At 39.0% G+C, this 22,118-nt stretch overlaps 1 protein-coding gene across 1 annotated transcript in view; it reads right to left on the reverse strand.

The window, feature by feature from the left end:
• Nucleotides 1-22,118, reverse strand: part of SKAP2 (src kinase associated phosphoprotein 2) — a 433,070-nt gene that overhangs the window by 30,798 nt on the left and 380,154 nt on the right. The window contains exon 11 of the mRNA XM_073630146.1: nucleotides 20,084-20,193. Within this exon, the coding sequence (XP_073486247.1) occupies nucleotides 20,084-20,193 (110 nt within the window). The remainder of the gene's footprint in view (nucleotides 1-20,083; nucleotides 20,194-22,118) is intronic.

A 22,118-nucleotide genomic window follows, 5' to 3' on the forward strand; every position in this document is an offset into this window, starting at 1 on the left:
TATATATTGCATCTTGCAAGTGGTTTACTGCGGTTATCAGCCTTAACCCCAGTATTTTTTTTTTCAGCCAACAATTGGCTTCCATAATGAAAGTGGTCCGAGCAGCTAATTAGCCGTTGGATTGCTTTCAGAAGCAGTGGGAGAGGTGGTCTCTCCCCTCCCACTGCTCAACGGTGTTTCTCAGGCTTACCTTTTTTACTGGCATGCCCGGGAAATTTGACGGCTCATGTGGCTGACCAGATCGTCTCTGATAACCTCTATGATCTTGGAGGACCGGAGCGATGTCATGACGTAATTTCCGGTCCTGGGCGGAGGTAAACCTTTTTTTTTTTTTTAAAGCAAAAGATCACTTTTTTTTTAATCTCTTGCTTTTAAAGGTAGAGGAGAGATTTAGGGTCTTTTAGACCCCAGATCTCTCCATAAAGAGGACCTGTCATCCCTTATTTCTATTACAAGGAATGTTTACATTCCTTGTAATAGGAATAAAAGTGCTAAAAAAAAAATTAAAAGGACAGTGTAAAAATAAATAAACAAATAAATAATAATAAAAAAAATTTTAAGCGCCCCCATGCCTCCGTGCTTGCATGCAGAACAGAACGCATACATAAGTCGTGCACGCATATGTAAATGGTGTTCGCACCACGCATGTGAGGTATCACCACAAACTTTAGAGCAAGAGTAATAATTCTAGTGCTAACTCTAAACAGGTAACCTGTAAAAAATGTTAAAACGTCGTCTATGGAGATTTTTAAGTATTGTAGTTTGTCTCCATTCCACGAGCATACGCAATTTTAAAGGTAAAAGTTTAAAGTTAGGTATCTATTACTTGGCATAACTACATATTTTATATGTTACCAAACAATTGAGTTATATATTGTGTTTTTTTGCATTAAGATTCATTAAAGTGTATCTTTTGCAAAAAAAGTGTTTGAAAAACCCCTGCGCAAATACCGTGCGACATAAAAAATTGCAACAATCCCCATTTTATTCTCTAGGGTCTCTGCTAAAAAATATATATATATATAATGTTTGGGGGTTCTAAGTAATCTAGCAAAAATTTCTGATTTACTTGTAGACAAAAAGTGCCAGAAAAGGCTTGGTCTTCAAGTGGTTAACTGCAAATGTGTAAGTAAAGTCCTGGACCCCAGTTTTACATGTTAGCTCATAGATAAAAATAATAATAAAAAAAAATAATATAAGTAATCATAGACAGATATACAGTGGATATAAAAAGTCTACACACCCCTGTTAAAATGTCAGGTTTCTGTGATGTAAAACAATGAGACAAAGATAAATCATTTCAGAACTTTTTCCACCTTTAATGTGACCTATAAACTGTAAAACTCAGTTCAACAACAAACTGAAATCTTTTAGGTGGAGGGAAGTAAAAATAAAAAAATATAATAATATGGTTGCATAAGTGTGCACACCCTTCAACTAATACGTTGTTGAAGCACCTTTTGATTTTATTACAGCACTCAATCTTTTTGGGTATGAGTTTATCAGCATGGCACATCTTGACTTAGCAATATTTGCCCACTCTTCTTTGCAAAAACACTCCAAATCTGTCAGTTTTTGAGGGCATCTCCTGTGCACAGAACTCTTCAGATCACCCCACAGATTTTCAATCGGATTCAGGTCTGGGCCATTCCAAAACTTTAATCATTTTCTGGTGAAGTCATTCTTTTATTGATTTGGATGTATGCTTTGGGTCATTGTCATGCTGAAAGATGAAGTTCCTCTTCATGTTCAGCTTTCTAACAGAAACCTGGAGGTTTTATGCCGATATTGACTGGTGTTTGGAACTGTTCATAATTTCCTCTACCTTAATTAAGGCCCCTGTTCCAGCTGAAGAAAAACATCCCCAAAGCATGATGCTGCCGCCACCATGCTTCACTGTGGGTATGGTGTTCTTTTGGTAATGTGCAGTGTTGTTTTTGTGCCAAACATATGTTTTGGAATTATGGCCAAAAAGTTCAACCTTGGTTTCATCAGACCATAACACATTTTCCCACATGCTTTTGGGAGACTTCAGATGTGTTTTTGAAAAATTTAACCAGGCTTGGATGTTTTTCTTTGTAAGAAAAGGCTTCCGTCTTGCCACTCTACCCCATAGCCCAGACATATGAAGAATACAGGAGATTGTTGTCACATGTACCACACAGCCAATACTTGCCAGATATTCCTGCAGCTCTTTTAATGTTGCTGTAGGCCTCTTGGCAGCCTCCCTGACCAGTTTTCTTCTCGTCTTTTCATCAATTTTGGAGGGACGTCCAGTTCTTGCTAATGTCACTGTTTTGCCATATTTTCTCCACTTGATGATGACTGTCTTCACTGTGTTCCGTGGTATATCAAATGCATTGGAAATTCTTTTGTACCCTTCTCCTGACTGTTACCCTTTACCAATGAGATCCCTCTGATGCTTTGGAAGCTCTCTGCAGACCATGGCTTCTGCTGTAGGATGCGACTAAGAAAATGTCAGGAAAGACCTACTAGAACAGATGAACTTTATTTGGGGTTAGAAAAAATATAGAAAATAGAAATGGGACTTTAGATGAAACATGTCATGTCAGACCACCATTCAATCTCATTTTTGGAATTGAGCATAACTTGCAGGTCTCACTCTGTAAGTATTTTTTAGTAAGTGGCTGTCTCTGATCATTTCCTTTCATTAGAAGGTTCTATTAATAATAGTTACCTTATTATTTTTTAGTAAACATGTGCATCTTACCCCTGATGATTGTCAAGAAGCCAAGAAACCCGTCGGGTCTTCAACTAAGGGTGCCTAGCTAAAGCTTGTTTCCATTATGAATTCCATTAATATTACTCTTTCATGTCTGTATCTGTATCATGTTATGTATTTTTGATTTGTCAATTTATTGATTTATGTACTTCTTTGTAAGAATTGTATTAATCATGTCTATCAATTTGTTTGCATTAAATTCATTATTATTATTACAAATTATATATTAATCTTTTATGATTATATCTGTATTATATTTTATTTTATATGCTCTAAAAATCATGGACTACCCTCAGGGGTTAATGACATTAAATCAAATTAAAATTTACTTTATTCATTCATACATATTATTACTACCCACAATGACATGTTTCATCTAAAGTCCCATTTCTATGTCCTATATTTTTTTTCAAATTAATTAGGAATGGAAACATGCCATTGTTATATCATGGTTGTTATAGGTCACTCTTTCTAAATGTATTTGGGGTTAATCGGAAGCACTTTAAATGATGGCAGGTATGTACTGACTCCTATTTCACATGAGTTTGAATGTGATTGCTTAATTTTGAACACAGCTACATCCCCAGTTATAAGAGGGTGTGCATACTTATGCTGGCCATACACTATACGAAAAATCGTCTGAACCCATTTTCAAAAAACGAACATTCTGCCGTGAGCGCAAACGATAGTGCCATCATGTAATGACTGATAAATCGTTCAGTGGACATAAATGAATGCATTTTTTGTTCTTTTTTTACATATACCTAGTGCAGACAGTTCGGACGGGAAACACATTACCCTTTCAATTTATCGTTCGTTTGGCAGAAGATTTCCAAACTTGTCCTTCATTTTTTCGGCTCAAAAACATCCCAACGATTATCGATTTTGTGCCCATTAACTGGCCGAAAAACAAACAAACTGTCTAAATGACTGAATTTCAGCCGATTTTTCATATAGTGTATGGCCAGCATTATGCAACCACATTATTTTAGTTTTTTTATTTTTACTTCCCCTTCCTAAAAGATTTCAGTTTGTTTTTCAATTGAGTTGTACAGTTTATAGGTCACAAAGTTCTGAAATGATTTACGTTTGTTTCATTTTTTTTACAGCACAGAAACCTGATATTTTAACAGGGGTGTGTGGACTTTTTATATCCACTGTAAATATAGGGATTTAATAGCAGGGTTGAATGCTAATATTACCTGGCTTTAACACCTCCAAATCATAAATGTATTTACAGCATGGGGTACTGTTACTGTAAGTTTTATGATCCTTTTATTTGTTGTCTTGAACATAAAAGCATTGTATTACTTAAAAATGTTACTAGACCTTGGGGACTAGATGAATTATGTTCTCATAAATTCTGCTCAATATATAAAGGCTAATGAACCTCCTACGGTAGTTTATAAGAATATTAGGAATCAGCGAGGAGTTTCATAACCATAAAAAACACAGCACCACACTCAAAACTGGCTTAAATTTTTTATAAATTGCTCTACCAGGTGTATTCTTCTGTATAAAATATATAGAGGAATAGACAAATAGAAGCTTCTAGCTATAAATGAAATGATAATATATAATATGTTGCAGATTACCAGTCCATAGATAGAGCGGCTGCATTAGTTTTCTTTCTATTTCAAGCTATTTTCATTTATATTTCATCTGGTATTTTCTCCTGCCAATAATGCCCTGTACACACGGTCGGATTTTCCGACGGAAAATGTGTGATAGGACCTTGTTGTCGAAATTCCGACCGTGTGTAGGCTCCATCACACATTTTCCATCGGAATTTCCGACACACAAAATTTGAGGGCTTGCTATAAAATTTTCTGACAACAAAATCCGTTGTCAGAAATTCCGATCGTGTGTACACAAATCCGACGCACAAAGTGCCACGCATGCTCAGAATAAATTAAGAGACAAAAGCTATTGGCTACTGACCCATTTATAGTCCCGACGTACGTGTTTTACGTCTCCGCGTTCAGAACGATCGGATTTTCCGACAACTTTGTGTGACCGCGTGTATGCAAGACAAGTTTGAACCAACATCCGTCGGAAAAAATCCATGGATTTTGTTGTCGGAATGTCCGATCAATGTCCGACCGTGTGTACAGGGCATAACACATTTCTGTCCTAGAATGACTACACCCACTTACTGTATTGTATTGACGGAGGAATGGCATTGTCACCCTAGGACAGAAAGTTTGTTAAAATAAAGAAAAAAATAAAAATAAATGTTAACCCTCGTTCACACCAATGCGATTTGTCATGCGATTTGACAGTTCAAAATTGCGTGAGGAGTCCCACCTTATTTGTGGCAACGGAACCGTTCAAATCGTTGAGACTCAAGTGGCAGTGACTTTGAAAAGGTTCCTGAATGACTTTTCTGCAATTTCATTGCGACTTACATTGATTTCTGTTAAATGAAGTTGCAAGCCGCAATTAAATCGCACATCCAAATGGCACTGATCTGTGGCTTTAAAATAGTGCTGAAGTAGCGCAATTTCAAAGGAGCACTGGAGTGATCCAGGACTTAGAACTAAAGAAGCTCTCCTCCTCTCTTCTCTATAACATGGAGGGTGTTCTGTAGTTCACCGGGAGAAGTTGGCAGAGATAATAACCCTTCTTTATTTTTCAGGTCAGCACAGGCAGTATGGGAAGTTAGGGTTCACTGAATTTTTGTCAGAATCAACAGGTATTTTTTGTACTTGTCTAACAGATAAAACAAAACAAGTTCAATGATATATACAGTGCATCCGGAAAGTATTCACAGCGCTTCACTTTTTCCACATTTTGTTATGTTTACTGCCTTATTCCTGATTAAATTATTTATTTTCCTCAAAATTCTACAAACAATACCCCATAATGACAATGTGAAAGAAGTTTGTTTGAAATCTTTTCATGGATAGAAGCTATAGTACAGCTTCTTTGTATGGAGGAGGGGGACAGTAAGGGCGAACATAGTCAGCACTCTTGGTGAGTGCCTATGACAGGTCCAGCAGCTGTTTTAAGCTCCACAACACTGGAGGGAAGGGTTGGGGTTGAGATTAAAGATTTCAACTATACAGCAAGCACCTGGCGGTTTTCCCGAGTGTGGCTCGGGGTTAAAATTCAGCACCATTAGCGGTAACCCCCGAGCCACACTCGGGATTACATTGCAGGATCCTGGTGCCTCCTTACTTACCTTGTCACCGGGATCCTGCGATGTCCCTCGCAGTGTCCGCGGGCTGTGTCCTCCTCCGAAGCCTCTCTGTGCCAGGCTCCGTTCCCTGCGAGCGTCGCGACGCACGGGGGCGGAGCCTGGCGGCAAATTAAAAAAAAAAGTAAAAATCATAACACATACAGTACTGTAATCTTACAGATTATAGTACTGTATGAAATGATTTCACATCCCTTTTGTCCCCAGTGCTTTGGCCCATGCCCTGCATGCAGTTTTACATGATATACACTGTTCTTTCTGCCTGGAAACTGGAGATTGTCCATAGCAACCAAAAAGTGTCCCTTTACGTCAAAAGTGGCTTTAGACCAGCTAGAAAACAGCGATAGTAAATTAGAACACTTGCAGAATTGAGCGATAGTGAATCGTGGGGAAATTTATTTTATTACTATTTATTTTTATTTTTTTTAATTATTTATTTTTATTTATTATATTATAATTTATGTTTTTGTGTTTCAAACTTTATCATACCCGGGATATCTACTAGACTCTGGTTTGGACAGATTTAAGTGTGTTATTGTTAAGATTTACAGACCTACAATATAAAACGCCAAATTTCCATGCAAAATAATTGTACCGCTTTCAGCACCTAAAATCCGAAATAATCATACCGCCAGGGAGGTTAAATAAAAAACTAGCTAACTAAACTTAGGTTTAATAACTCACAGAAGATGGCTGCCCATGCCAGATGCCCCAGCATTTTTAACAGCTAACTACAGATATTAAGAGCTGAGGGCATCTTTCGGCTTTCTACAAATGAAGTACAAAAGGGTGAAAAGTGAACTGTCACCAGACAATAGAGGCAAGATAGCAATCCAGGTGGGTAAAACATTTTGTACAATCAGGGCTTAAGCATGTAAAGAGGCCCTGATAAAAGCAGGGGTGTATAATCTACTGTATGGCAGTAAACAACAAAATTGCATTGGAGAAAGAGATTTTTTGATCACAGACAAGTCAACTTACTAATAGCACCACATCCCTTGATAGATTGTATGTAAACAGAAGGAATGGGATTTTTAGGATGTAAATTAATTTGAAGAAATGTAACATGCTATTTTACATGCATCAAGCTCCCATTCAAAATCTCTGATTAACAGTATCCCCTACAGTCAATATCTCAGACTGAGGCATAACTGTAGCAGAGATGAGGACTTTCAAGTTGAGGCAAACGCCCTATATTCACGTTTACGTGAAAGGGGTTACACCCACAAAATTCTTAAAAACGCCTTTAATAGAGCTAAACCCCATGTTAGGGACACTTTAATCTATAAGAAGAAAAGTAAGCCCACACCACAACCAGTGAGAATAATAGAAGGCTTGTACCTCTAGCTGGACAGCATGCCCTGAAGAAGCCTGATATATGGGTGAAAGATGTTGGGAATTCTATCCTTTTATGCTGTATCCACAAAATCTTGTTGATCTGTACTTGACAATTGTTGTGTTTTTAACACATTTTTATTTTTCTAAAATAAAAAAACCTTCTTATACAATATAGTTGTTATTATTCTTCAAATTCATTTGCACCCTAAAAATCCCATTTGTTCCGTTTACAAACAAAATTGCATTACACAAAATAGGAGAGTGCTAATAGAACCCCAAAGCATTGGTAAGTAAGGCCTCAAAGGTTCTGGAGGCACAATACAGGGTCTAATGAGATTGTTTTGGGCTATATGGACTTGAGTAAAGAGAAACATCATCTGTTGTCTGGCTAGAAGGAAGTCAGGTGTAGAGTAAATTTAAAAGAGGATTCAACAAATTTCATATTAAAGCCCTGAAGAATTTCTTTTGATTGCCATGCTAATCTTGTATATTCTATGTTTGATCTCAGGATGCACATGCACATTACAATTAGTATTATCCCCCCCCCCCCCCCAAATAAAAACAAACACATTCACACTTATAGCATCCTGTTCTTTTAAAAATTGCATGCTTTTAAGACTAATCAATGAGTAGTTAAGTCCATAGTTAAAACCAAAGTCCAACGTTTTTAATATCTCTAGGAAACTGTTGAAATTATGGAAGAAAGGTAAAAATAGAAATTTAAGTTTAGTTTGTAAATTGACATAAATAAAAATGTCCAGAGGAGATAAGAATGTATGTTCAAGGTGAAAGGAACTTAGACATTACTTAATTTTGATGCCAATTTAATTAACAATCAGAATGTCAAAACTGGATGCAAAATGACAGCAATTACAACATTATCTATCATAATATTTATGCAGCTATAGTGTTCTTTTTTCCCTAAAACAAATGATGGGCTCTTGGAGCTGCCAGACAGGCAGTTACTGAATCTTCTCTTCTTCATTTCTTTGTTAATTAAGTTCCATGCATAACTAGACTGTGCCAAATTCTTACACAATGGTCTGAGCCTTGGACAATTGTCTTGTCATGTTAGAAGGATTTACTAAGGGCATGATAAAAACTATGTGAAGAATAACAAGGGAATTTTGTGCCTTTGATGAAGAGTTAATGACTCCCATCCATCAAGAAACCCCCCAAAATACAGGCCACACACTATTTACAATGATGCATCAATTTTCAAGTTTATGCTTTCTGTGCATGAACAGAAAATACCATAAAATGTAACTGTAGCCATTAGCAATAAGGTTTAGGCTCCGTGCACACTGGGCTTAAAAAAACATCTGTTCCCTAGGCATAAAAAACGCTCATATAGAGCGTTTTTTGTACATAGTTTAGGCAAGTTTAGGAGAGTTTTGCATTTTTTTTCTGCCAGAAAGCTCCAATCAGGAACGCAAACCAGAAGGGTTTTTTCCTGCCTCTAAATGTTGAGCTTAAAATATGCCAGTAATTGTGCTAATGTGCATGGACACATAGGATAACACTGAGCTGCTTCTATAGGCAAAACACAAAACTCCTGTAGAAGCAGTGAATTTAAGCCAGTGTGAATGGACCCTTACTTGTCAGGTTAATGGTCAGGTATCAAAGTAATCTGATTTTCATGCCTAGACAGGGGAACTTTCATTTCAATTGGCTGCCCTACTCATGAGAAACATTGGAAAAGAAGTCCCTGACTCTTGTAAAATCGCATTGCACCGGACTTCGTGTCTGCTAAAATGCAAGGTTTTGGTGTTGGCAAAGCATGCGATTTTGTGTGCATTCCTGATGTGCAGAGATGTGAAGCTAACCTTAATGCTGGTCCCAGCAGCAGTTTATACTCACCTTCCCTTTGTTCCTCTGCCGCTCTGTCTGTATGCCATACCTAGAGACATACCTAATACTAGCAAAGTTATATGTTCATACTGGTGGCCATTTATGAAAAATAATGCTCAGAAAAGTCTGGTTATTTTACAAATTCTGGACAAGGTTGGTTATATGACACACTGAACAACATTTGAGTATGATCCCCCTAGTGAAAAAAAAGTGAATGTTACTTTCCTTGTAATTAGCTCTTCCTTGACCTATCATTTCCTTATAACATATGGGCGGCACAGTGGTGTAGTGGATACCACTTTCGCCTAGCAGTAAGAAGGGTTGCTGGTTCGAATCCCAACCACGACACTACCTGCCTGGAGTTTGCATGTTCTCCCTATGTCTGCGTGGGTTTCCTCTGGGTGCTCTGGTTTCCTCCCACATTCCAAAGACATGCTAGTAGGCTAATTGGATCCTGTCTAAATTGTCCCTAGTATGTATGAATGTGAGATAGGGACCTTAGATTGTAAGCTCCTTGAGGGTAGGGACTGATGTAAATGTACAATGTATATGTAAAGCGCTGCGTAAATTGACAGCGCTATATAAATACCTGAAATAAATAAATAATAAATAACATTTTATATACTTCCATTAAACATAGACAAGTCTCCTCAGGGCAACAAGTTGGGTTTCACAAAGCAAAGAGGTTACAGGGAGCGTAAGTGGGAAAGACAGTTAGTGCCTGTATGTTAAATGCATATCGGAGACAACACATAGCTATACGGCCAGCTATAAGCACTGATATCTATAGAAAAAAGTGGTATAGCCTGCCAGCTAATCATATTCCCAGTTTTAAAAACCTTAATTGTTGTCTTCAATGTGCCACTTATATCTGCAGTTTTTGCTCATGTCTTGCCAAATTTGCTTGTCATGTCTTGCCAAATTTTCAGAGCCAGAAAACTAACCTCATAACTAACCTTGTGACGTATGCTCTTGTAACTGATTAATATGTTGTGGCTGAGCCATTTATATTGATGATACCCTACCTATTAGGAAGGACACAGCCTCCTTCATACATAGTTCTATTATCTAGACAGTGCACAACACTATTGACTAAGGTGAATAGATCTCCATACACTGTGTTCACTTGCAGCACATCAGTTGAAAAGTATGTGACATTGGGGACTTGCTAATGCTAGGGTGAGAACAAAATGTAGGTTGAAAACCTGACTGTAACTAAAGCTGGCCATACATGGATCAAAATTCGGATGGACTAGCCGGATTTCAATTCATGTATGGGATAGCTGGTTATACATAAGTTGATCTATTGATCAACTTGTGTACAACCAGCCTGTTAGATTTCTCCCCAATGACCAGTGCCGCAGGCTATAGCCAGCAACACATTGGTGTGTTCACATGGTCACTGTCTTCTTCCTGCAGGGACAGTAGCTCAGCAGGAGTGATTCCCCCATCCACATCAAAAGTGTGGATGAAGGAATTGGTTCATTTTTTTAACCCACTGGTTGAACAAAAAACAAATGAATCATGTATGGCCTTCCAAACAGCCATGGTCACAGTAGGTGCTGAAGGAACGACACATTGACATTCACTTGGTGATCAATGTCATATGACAGTGGGATCACCCAACACACCACTACACAGCAACAACTTATCATGAAAATCTGTCCTGTCCTCCTATCAAGGGGAAAAATACACAAAAGGTTACATGTGAAAGATAGACAAAAAAATTGTACCAAAATTTTCTCGTTCATAGGAACTATATGCTGCTTTTTGAAAAGAGAATGTATGATATACCCAGGTACACTTATGCCGCGTACACACGATCGCACATTCCGACAACAAAAACCATGTTTTTTTCCGACGGATGTTGGCTCAAACTTGTCTTGCATACACACGGTCACACAAATGTTGTCGGAAATTCCGAACATTAAGAACGCGGTGACGTACAACACGTACGACGAGCCAAGAAAAATTAAATTCAATAGCCAGTGCGACTCTTCTGCTTGATTCCGAGCATGCGTGGAATTTTGTGCGTCGGAAATTGTGTACATACGATCGGAATTTACGACGGATTTTGTTGACGGAAAATTTGAGATCCAGATCTCAAATTTTGTTTGTCGGAAATTCCGATGGAGTCCGATGGAGCCTATACACGATCAGAATTTCCGACAACAAGCTCCTATCAAACATTTGTTGTTGGAAATTCCGACCGTGTGTACGGGGCATAAGAATTCTGGCAAATACCAGAGTTACCAAATCACATACCAGTCTATGATCAATAATAATAATTTTAGACTGGTTCACAATCATTTACACACAATAATATTCTTTAAACAGATATGGGCAAATAGCTTTTTCTCACTATCAGTTTTTTGTGACTTTAATTATAATACTTTAGAAGTTATTACTAATTCTTTGGGGCTTTATGCTTGGGACAAACATACTCTTTTTACTATAAAAAAAAAAAAGAGAACTATGAATTTAAAAAAAATGGGGCACACTCAATGGACCACTAGGTATTTTTTCCGCTGTCACTCTTCTATTTTTTTGTAAGTCTACTAAATTATTTACGTGACAAATAAAATAAAATGAAATGACCAGTGATATAAATAGACATATATTACAAACACGCAATCGATCATCTGTTTTATATGCATTACTGAATGCCCTATACTTTGTTTATTTGATTTGTAACACAAATAGTTTTGTAGATCCTCAGCAGATAGCAGAGGATGGTAAACAAAATGAGCTTGGGGATAACTGAGTGGATGCCGCTGATGGATCGGGGATTATTGGAGAAGCACACTGTGGCGACACAAAATGTCATTGTTAATACACCGTAATTAATGGAAGTTTTATTGTGGGATCTAACCGCATGACAGTGTACATGGGAAAAGTATGTGAGGTTGCTGTTACTTTATTGTAGGAAGCAAGTTACTTTGAAGATTGTGCAGTCATATTTCATAAATCTTAGTCATAGCGGCATTGAAGGGAACACCACGAACAGAAGCTGACATGTTGTTCATAATGAACATTTGCTGGTTTCTAAAGTGTTTATCGAGTACATTCCTTTTATCAAAGTACATTCCTTTGGCTTACCTTAGCCAAAGCAAAACAAGAGTACTGAAAACTATACTAAACTATACTAGTAAACTATGACTTGTCCACATTCAGCTACTGATCCATGTGACCATAAGTACAGTATGTACAAATCGCTTCCAGGGATTTTGTAAAATAAATACTTTGGCAAAACTTGTATGATTTTAAAGCCAACCTGTGTTTTGCCCGTTCACTTTTAGACTACATTCCCACCCAAGCGTCACAATTTCAAGTGTTTTTTTAAGCTTTTTTTTAAAGCATTTTTGAGAATTTTTTGGAGCAGATTTATACGTTTTTGCAGCTTTTGTCCGGCTTTTTTTCAGGTGTTTTTCAACTAAAACTTGTGGAGTGCTGCTGAAAAAGAGGCAAGAGCTGCTGTTGGAGTAGAAAATGTGCAACAAAATGCTTGAAAAAAGGTCATGTCACGCTTTTCAGGCGTTTCCATTGAAGTCTACGGGGACAAAAACACGCAATTCTGCCTAAAAATTAGCTTGTGTACTTTTTTTGAATGACAGGCATTTTGCTACAAGTGACAGGGTGCTTAGAACAAGGGCTATTGAAAAAAATAGGTGTTTGCTTGTTGAGAGCTTTTGAGCTTCGAGCTACAAGCTACAAAAAGCTCAAGGGGGACTAAGAAAGTTTTTAAAAAGTTTTACCATCCAAATCACTTGGTGGAGGGGGTTATGGTGTGGGGTTATTTTTCAGGGGTTGGGCTTGGTACCTTGGTTCCATTAAAGGGAACTCTTAAGGCGTCAGCATACCAAGTCATTTTGGACAATTTCACGCTCCCAACTTTGTGGGAACAGTTTGTTCCAACATGACTGCGCACCAGTGCACAAAGCAAGGTCCATAAAGACATGGATGATTGGATTTGGGGCAGGGGAACTTGACTGGCCTGCACAGAGTTCTGACCTCAACCCGAAAGAACACCTTTGGGATGAATTAGAGCTGAGACTGCGAGCCAGGACTTCCCGTCCAACATCAGTGCCTGACCTCACAAATGTGCTTCTGGAAGAATGGTGAAACATTCCCATAGACACACTCCTAAACCTTGTGGTCAGCCTTCCCAGAAGAGTTAAAGCTGTTATAGCTGCAAAGGGTGGACCAACTCAATATTGAACCCTACAGACTAAGACTGGGATGCCATTAAAGTTCATGTGCGAGTCAAGGCAAGCGCCCCAATACTTTTGGTAATATAGTGTATATTTGGAAATGTAGTGCAACTAAAACCTCTGTTTTTATCTCAAATTCTTAAACAGTGTAATTAGATTTTTTTGCTAGCTGGTAAGTGGTAGTGTGTCAGGAAAAGATTTTTTTGCTTGCTTTATGCAAAGCCATTCAGTGTACCACCTACATTTAACCCTTGTTCACACTGGTGCGACTTGTTATGTGATTTGACAGTTCCAAATCGCTTGACAAGTCGCACCCTATAGTGGCAATAGAACTGTTCAAATCGGTGCAACTGCGACTTCGTGGTACTGTACCGATTTGAAAAAAAGGTTTCTGAACTACTTTTTGTGATTTCAGGTGTGACTTGCATAGTCATCTGTGCATGAAGTCACACAGATGTCAGGCAAGTCGCACTTGAAATCGCACTGACCTGCGGCTTTGAAACTGTGCTACTTCAAGTGAAGTAGAACGTTTATAAAATCGCATTCAGTGTGAACAGGAGCTAAAAGCTAGTTGTAAGCTGGGAGGTTTCCATTTTTATTTAACCTGTGTTGTGTCCATGCATAATCTAGTGCAGCTCAGCTTCCAGGTTTTTTTGTCAGAGCATAAATTAAATCGCTGAAATTAGAAGCTGATTGGCTAGCATGCACAGCTAAACCAGATTTTGCACTCTCCCTTTTTAATAAATCAACCCCATAGCATAGCCAAAATATAATTAATGTCAGATTTCCAAAATTATTGAAAATTCTAATTAAGTCCAAAAAATAGATACGTAATTGGTGAATATGGCAATAAAAAAAGTGTCTACATACACTGGATAATATTCACTCCAGCCTGTTATTTATGGCTGGGTCAGGAAATGTTTTGTACTTGTAACCACTCTCTGGTTCTTTCAGTCCAGTTTCACGCTGATGCAAATCTGATGCGATTTCACTGTGCCATTTCTGTTGTGACAGCTGTGAATTTAATGCAATTTTTGTGGAGACTGGGCATAGCTGGAGATTAAATTCGCAATGCACCCGTACTAAACTCGAACAGGACCCTTTTTTTAACACAGCATCAATGTGAACGGCCTATCATAGAAAACAATGTATTTTCAGATGGCATGCAAATCTATGAAATTCGTATCGCATCAGATTCGCATCAGTGTGAACTGGGCTTCTAGGTAGATTCCCACCACATCATGCACGCTAGAGCATATGTCATGTGTTGTGTTTTTGTGTGCGCTGTCTATGCATACATTTCTTTCTTTTTATTACTTGTACCACGCCACATTGCGCAACTCCCTGCAGTGCGCGAAAATGCAGCATGCAGATGTGATATATGTCTATGCAATTAGCCCACGTTCACATTGAGGGCCGGTTTGAAATCGTGCGAGTTCAGCATTTCAGTCCAACTTCGGGGGGCGATTTGACAGACATCTATGTGGGTTCATGCCCCTGAAGTCGCCAAAAGTAGTGCAGGAACACAAAGTTGGCGTTGCACCGATTGGGACGGTGCTGTTGCCGGCAATAGCGCGCGATTTGACATACGATTTGACATGTCAAATCGCATGTCAAAATGGCCCAATGTGAACGTGGGCTCAGACTCTATTGATAAATGTGTAAATCCTCCCTTTCTGATGCTTCTGGACTAGCCTGTTTAGGGCCAGGATAGACTTTCCTGGTGAACTTCTTCTGTTTACACTGAACCAGGTCAGTGCCCTATAGGCAAAAACATGCATGTTTGTTAAAAGATGTTTCATTAGAAAGATTGCTTGGCTGCTGGGAAAATGTCTCAAGTATAGTATCCTTACATTTCTGGCTTTGTTAGTGTAATGGCCCGTACACACGGTCGGATTTTCCGATGGAAAATGTCCGATCGGAGCGTGTTGTCGGAAATTCCGACCGTGTGTGGACTCCATCGGACATTTTCCATCGGATTTTCCAACACACAAAGTTGGAGAGCAGGAGATAAAATTTTCCGACAACAAAATCCGTTGTCGGAAATTCCGATCGTGTGTACACAAATCCGACGGACAAAGTGCCACGCATGCTCAGAATAAATAAAGAGATGAAAGCTATTGGCCACTGCCCCGTTTATAGTCCCGACGTACGTGTTTTACGTCACCGCGTTCAGAACGATCGGATTTTCCGACAACTTTGTGTGACCGTGTGTATGCAAGACAAGTTTGAGCCAACATCCGTCGGAAAAAATCCTAGGATTTTGTGGTCGGAATGTCCGAACAAAGTCCGACCGTGTGTACGCCCTATAACAATGTTCATAGTAATACATGATTCCACCCATCCAGTCTCAGATCAATGTGCAAAAAAATAACATGATTAAAATTATTATTAGAAATAATTAAATAGAAAAAAATATTATCCTGATATCCCTTTTCAGTTTTTGAAACAATAGGAAAGAATTAGGACCCCTGTCAAGCTAATCTCTCCCTCTCTATAAGTCCTGCTGACCATTGTTACTGACACAGAAAGCGATGGCAAATGCAAATTTTGGACAGAAAAAGAGATGGAGTAAATCTTCCAAATGGGGAATCTATTTCAGTGACCACTGTCCAAAAGGGGAATTCCCCTTGTAGAGATTTACTCTCACTTCCTGTTGTATTTCTGGTACAGGAAATAAAGAGAGTTCTCTCCAATAGGAAATAAACAACAAAATAATTAACTGACGGGGTACCAGAACATTCCGAACAGGCAAAAAATTCAGCAGAACACACGAACACCGTTAAAGTCTATGGGACATGAACATGAATAATCAAAAGTGCTCATTTTAAAGGCTTATATACAAGTTATTGTCATAAAAAGTGTTTGGGGACCCGGGTGCAAAAAAAAGTTTTAAAAACTGACGTTTTTTCGGGAGCAGTGATTTTAATGATGCTTAAAGTGAAAAAAATAAAAGTGAAATATTCCTTTAAATATTGTGCCTGGGGGTGTCTATAGTATGCCTGTAAAGTGGCGCAGTTTTCCCGTGTTTAGAACAGGACCGCAGCAAAATGACATTTCTAAAGGAAAAATTGTCATTTAAAATTGCTCGCAGCTGTAATGAATTGTCGGGTCTTTCGGAATATAGATAAAACTCATTGAATAAAAGAGCATGGGATCCCCCCCCCCCCCAGTCCATTACCAGGCCCTTTGGGTCTGGTATGAATATTAAGAGGAACCCCAAACCAAAATTTAAAAAAAAAATTGCGTGGGGATCCCCCTAAAATCCATACCAGGTCCTTCGGGTATGATATGGAAATTAAGGGGAACCCTGCACCAATTTTTTTAAAAAAATGGCGTAGGGGTCCCCCCCAAAATCCATACCAGACCCTTATCTGAGCACGCAACCTGGCAGGCCGCAGGAAAAGAGGGGGGGACGAGAAAGCAGCCCCCCACCTCCTGAACCGTACCAGGCCAAATGCCCTCAACATAGGGAGAGTGCTTTGGGGTAGCCCCCCAAAGCACCTTGTCCCCATGTTGAAGGGGACAAGGGCCTCATCCCCACAACCCTTGCCCGGTGGTTGTGAGGGTCTGCGGGCGGGGGGCTTATCGGAATATGGAAGCCCCCTTTAACAAGGGGACCCCCAGATCCTGACTTACCCCCCTGTGTGAAATGGTAACGGGTACATTGTACCCATACCATTTCACAAAAAAGTGTCAAAATGTTAAAAAAAACAAGACACAGCTTGGGACAAGCCCTTTATTAAAAAATAAAAAAATAAAAATGTCCCACAAAGTCCATTCATCTTCTTCTATCACTCTGACGATGGACCCAAAAAAAAAAAAGCCACCGATCCGCCTCCATGGGAGGCTCCCGCCGTATGACGCGTCAGCGCTTTTGACAGTTCTTATATAACTGAGGGTGGGGCCACATGGTGACGTAACTGGGTGACCCCGCCCCCTCTGATGCACGGGGACTTCCCCATGGCTTCCCCTAGCATCAGAGGGGCCACAGATCTCACATTTAAGAGGTCCTGTCATTTTTTTTTCTATTACAAGGCATGTTTAAATTCCTTGTAATAGGAATAAAAGTGACCCAACATTTTTTTTTTTAAAGGACAGTGTAAAAATAAAAAAATAAAAAGTTAAACAATAAAAAAAAAAAATAACACAAATTTTTTTTAAAGCTTCCCGTCTTGCCGAGCTCGCACGCAGAAGCGAACACATATGTAAGTCATGCCTGCATATGAAAACCACACATGTGAGGTATCGCTGCAATCGTTAGAGTGAGAGCAATAAGTCTCCTCTGTAACTCAAAACTGGTAACCTGTAGACATTTTTTAAATTCGCTTATGGAGATTTTTAAGGGTTTGTCGCCATTCCATAAGCGGGCGCAATTTTGAAGCATGACAAGTTGGGTATCAATTTACTCGGCATAATATTAAATAATATTATTATCTTTCACAATATAAAAAAAAAATTGGGCTAACTTTACTGTTTTTTATTTTTAGTGTATTTTTTTTCAAATAAATTCTGCTTGTAAGACCGATGCGCAAATACTGTGTGACATAAAGTATTGCAACGACCACCATTTTATTCTCTAGGGTGTCTGAAAAAAATATATAATGTTTGGGGTTCTAATTAATTTTTTATCAAAAAAAAAATTATTTTAACTTGTAAACAACAAGTGTCAAAAAGAGGCTCGGTGCTTAAGTGGTTAAGCTTGTAAATTAGGTTAAATTGGGTGCAGTGAAGCTTCTGTACAGATACCTACAGTGCCTTGCAAAAGAATTCACCTCCCTTGGCTTTTTACCTATTTTGTTACATTACAGCCTTTAGTTCAATGTTTTTTTAATCTGAGTTATATGCGATGGATCAGAACACAATAGTCTAAGTTGTTGAAGTAAAATTAGACAAATATATACATAAAACTATTTTTCAGAAATAAAAAACTGATAATTGGCATGTGCGTATGTATTCACCCCCTTTGTTATGAAGCCCATAAAAAGCTCTGGTGCAACCAATTACTTTCAGAAGTCGCATAATTAGTGAAATGATGTCCACCTGTGTGCAATCTAAGTGTCACCTGATCTGTCATCACATATACACACCTTTTTGAAAGGCTCCAGAGGCTGCAACACCTAAGCAAGAGGCACCACTAACCAAACACTGCCATGAAGACCAAGGAACTCTCCAAACAAGTAAGGGACAATGTTGTTGAGAATTGCAAGTCAGGGTTTGGTTATAAAAAAATATCCAAATATTTGATGATCCCTAGGAGCACCATCAAATCCAACATAACCAAATGGAAAGAACATGGCACAACAGCAAACCTGCCAAGAGACGGCCGCACACCAAAACTCACGGACGGGGCAAGGAGGTCATTAATCAGAGAGTCAGCACAGAGACCTAAGGTAACCTTGGAGGAGCTGCAGAGTTCCACAGAGTTCCACAGCAGAGACTAGAGTATCTGTACATAGGACGACAATAAGCCGTGCACTCCATAGAGTTGGGCTTTATGGCAGGGTGGCCAGAAGAAAGCCATTACTTTCAGCAAAAAACAAAATGGCATGTTTTGAGTTTGCGAAAAGATCACGTCACCCAAAGAACACCATGTTTTTCAGCAGTCGGGACTGGGAAACTGGTCAGAGTTGAGGGAAAGATGGATGGTGCTAAATAACGGGATATTCTTGAGCAAAACCTATACCACTCTGGGTGTGATTTGAGGCTAGGACAGAGGTTCACCTTCAGCAGGACAACACACTGCTAAAGCAACACTTGAGTGGTTTAAGGGGAAACATGTAAATGTGTTGGAATGGCCTAGTCAAAGCCCAGACCTTAATCCAAAAGAAAATCTGTGGTCAGATTTAAAGATTGCTGTTCACAAGTGCAAACCATCCAACTTGATCTAGCTGGAGCAGTTTTTCAAGGAGGAATGGGCAAAAATCCCAGTGGTAAGATGAGGCAAGCTCATAGAGACTTATCCAAAGTGACTTGGAGCTGTGATAGCCACTAAAGGTGGCTCTACAAAGTACTGACTTTGGGGGGGGGGGGGGGGGGGGGTGAATAGTTATGCACATTGACTTTTTCTGTTATTTTGTCCTACTTGTTGTTTACGTCACAATAAAAAAATAAAAATAAAAAACATCTTCAAAGTTGTGGACATGTTCTGTAAATTAAATGATGCAAATCCTCCAACAATTCATGTTAATTCCAGGTTGTGAGGCAACAAAACACGAAAGATGCCAAGGGGGTGAATACTTTTCCAAGGCACTGTATGTCCTAATGTAGCCAATGTATTATCTTATATTTGACCAAATATGTCATAGAATACGACTTTTGCGATGTGGTCTTAGGTGACCTCTCTAGTATCCACCATTTGTGAAAATAATTTCTAATGATTACCATCTTCTTTGAAAGGGAAACTAAAACATAACATAGAATACATCATTAGGTACTAGTGGGCATCTTATAATAATTGTTCATTATCCAGGCTTTACATTGGACCTAAGCCAAATCCTAAGGCATGCATAAACAGACTTTTAAGTTGATTCCTGTTATTAGGTTCAGTTTGCAAATGCGATTGTGTTTCACTGACAAAGTCATTTATTACTGACTGTGAAGACAATTTCTGTAAGAGATAGACGTTTGGGTAGCACAAGTAGTACTGATGAGAATGCCAAAAGTTCCTTCATAACATTTATCAAACAAAAGCAGCACTCAGACCATTGTTCCACCAAACAGTGTTGTGGTGTAACTTACCTTGCTGAGAATATATATGACATCACCGTGTTTAAAGGACAGTTCATCTGATTGATCTCCCATGCAATCCCATAATCCTCTGTAATAGTTAGCATAATCTGTCTCTTTACCTGGACAAAACAGAGACAAAAATAAGGTTCAGATACAGAAACCTACAAACTGAAGATATCAGAGTAAACATAACGGCAGGCCTATAAAGTGCATATAGACAGAAATATGTACAGTTCCCCACAATGTAGTCTTTGATGCTTGAACAAGCAGAGGTGTGCTTTGTTTTTCTATTTTCACTACAGGGTCACTTTAGGGAAAATTTATTGTGGTTTCATCTGTTAAATAATAATTTTATAAAAATTTTTAGGATAAATTGGAACTCATTTTGCCAAGTATTTTAAGCTTTCTAATATTAACCTGCCTGCATATTGGGATGAATCCTGTGTATAACTAAGCCAGACGGTCCTGTGTGTTCCTGTTGTCTGACTCATTATACAGTATGCATAACGTGATCTCCATGCTATTTGGGTTTGTTTCACAGTACAGTTGTTATTTTAACTTCACTACCTGGCTAAACATTTTAGTACTGAACATCAGAAGAAACGATGATATATATATCTATATAGATATATATATCTATATCTATATAGATATATATATCTATATAGATATAGATATATATATCTATATCTATATATATATAGATATATATATCTATTATTATTACTATACAGGATTTATATAGCGCCAACAGTTTACACATCGCTTTACAATATAAAAGGGAGACAATACAGTTATAATACAATAAGATACAGGAGCATTAAGAGGGCCCTGCTCAGAAGAGCTTACAATCTAATAGGGTGGGGCAGGTGGTACAAAAGGTTGTAACTGTGGGGAATGAGCTGATATCATATATAGATCGATAGATAGATAGATAGATAGATAGATAGATAGATAGATAGATAGATAGATAGATAGATAGATAGATAGATAGATAGATAGATAGATAGATAGATAGATAGATAGATATTTCTTTGTTCTCTATGAATATGTTGTATTGTTTATGCGGAACAGCGTAAAGTAAAATAAGCAATAGTAGTAGAGAAATAGAAGTCTACTGGATACTTTTTAGACAACTACATGATGAAGAAATATTTAATATAAGATTTAAAGTGAATCTATCACTTTGCTTTGAATTGGAAATTATGTGTTCTTTTGTTAGCCCCTCATCCCACTGATTCTTCCATTGTCTGTGTTCCCCCACCACCCTATTCATCTGACAGATTGGTGAATCTAATGCCATGTCTGCATCAGTCAGGGTCAGAACTTACACAAGGTTAAAGTGTTACTAAACCCAGAACCCTGCATTCACTATATCTTGTCTCCATACCTCTCATCCGTCCCGGATTTGTCGGGACTGTCCCAGGACTTGATGCAAGTCTAGGCATCCCGACGAATGAAGGCTTTTTCTCGAAGTGGAGCCAAGTGCTGGGACAAGTTCCAGCACTTGGCTCCAGTGGCTTGCCCACAAGCATGCACTAGCGTGGGCACCAATGACACCCGCCCTGCGGGTTGTGCGGTGTGACTGGTGTCCCACACGCTGCTAGCATAGCTGTGTAAATGTGACAGGTAGCCGGCAGTGAAAGATGCCCACCGCCTCACACATACATAGCTCACAGCGTCTTGCGGCTGAACTGGCCTCCTCCTCCTCCTTCGCTGTGATGCTTCCCTGCACATAGACAGGAGGGGGAGGTTGAGAGTAGTCATGGCAGGGGCAGACTGGGCCAGGGGACAGGGTGGCAATAGGCCCCTGACTGCTTTGATGCCCAAATGAGGCCATGCCCCCCAAACACCTGTGCAGTTCTGGACAGGACCCGTCGGGCTCAAGTGACCAGACAGCTCCCTCGCTCTCTTTCCTCTTACCTCCTTAGCCCCGCCTACTGATTGCTGGAGCTACCTGCTGTCAGCCTAAAGGTACCTAGATGGGGGTCCCATGTGACCAGAGGGGGGGAGCAGTAATTGGGGCATGTACAGAGCAAAGAGG

This window comes from Aquarana catesbeiana, linkage group LG05 (assembly GCF_042186555.1).
Source record: "Aquarana catesbeiana isolate 2022-GZ linkage group LG05, ASM4218655v1, whole genome shotgun sequence".
In the NCBI taxonomy this organism is placed as follows: Eukaryota; Metazoa; Chordata; class Amphibia; order Anura; family Ranidae; genus Aquarana; species Aquarana catesbeiana.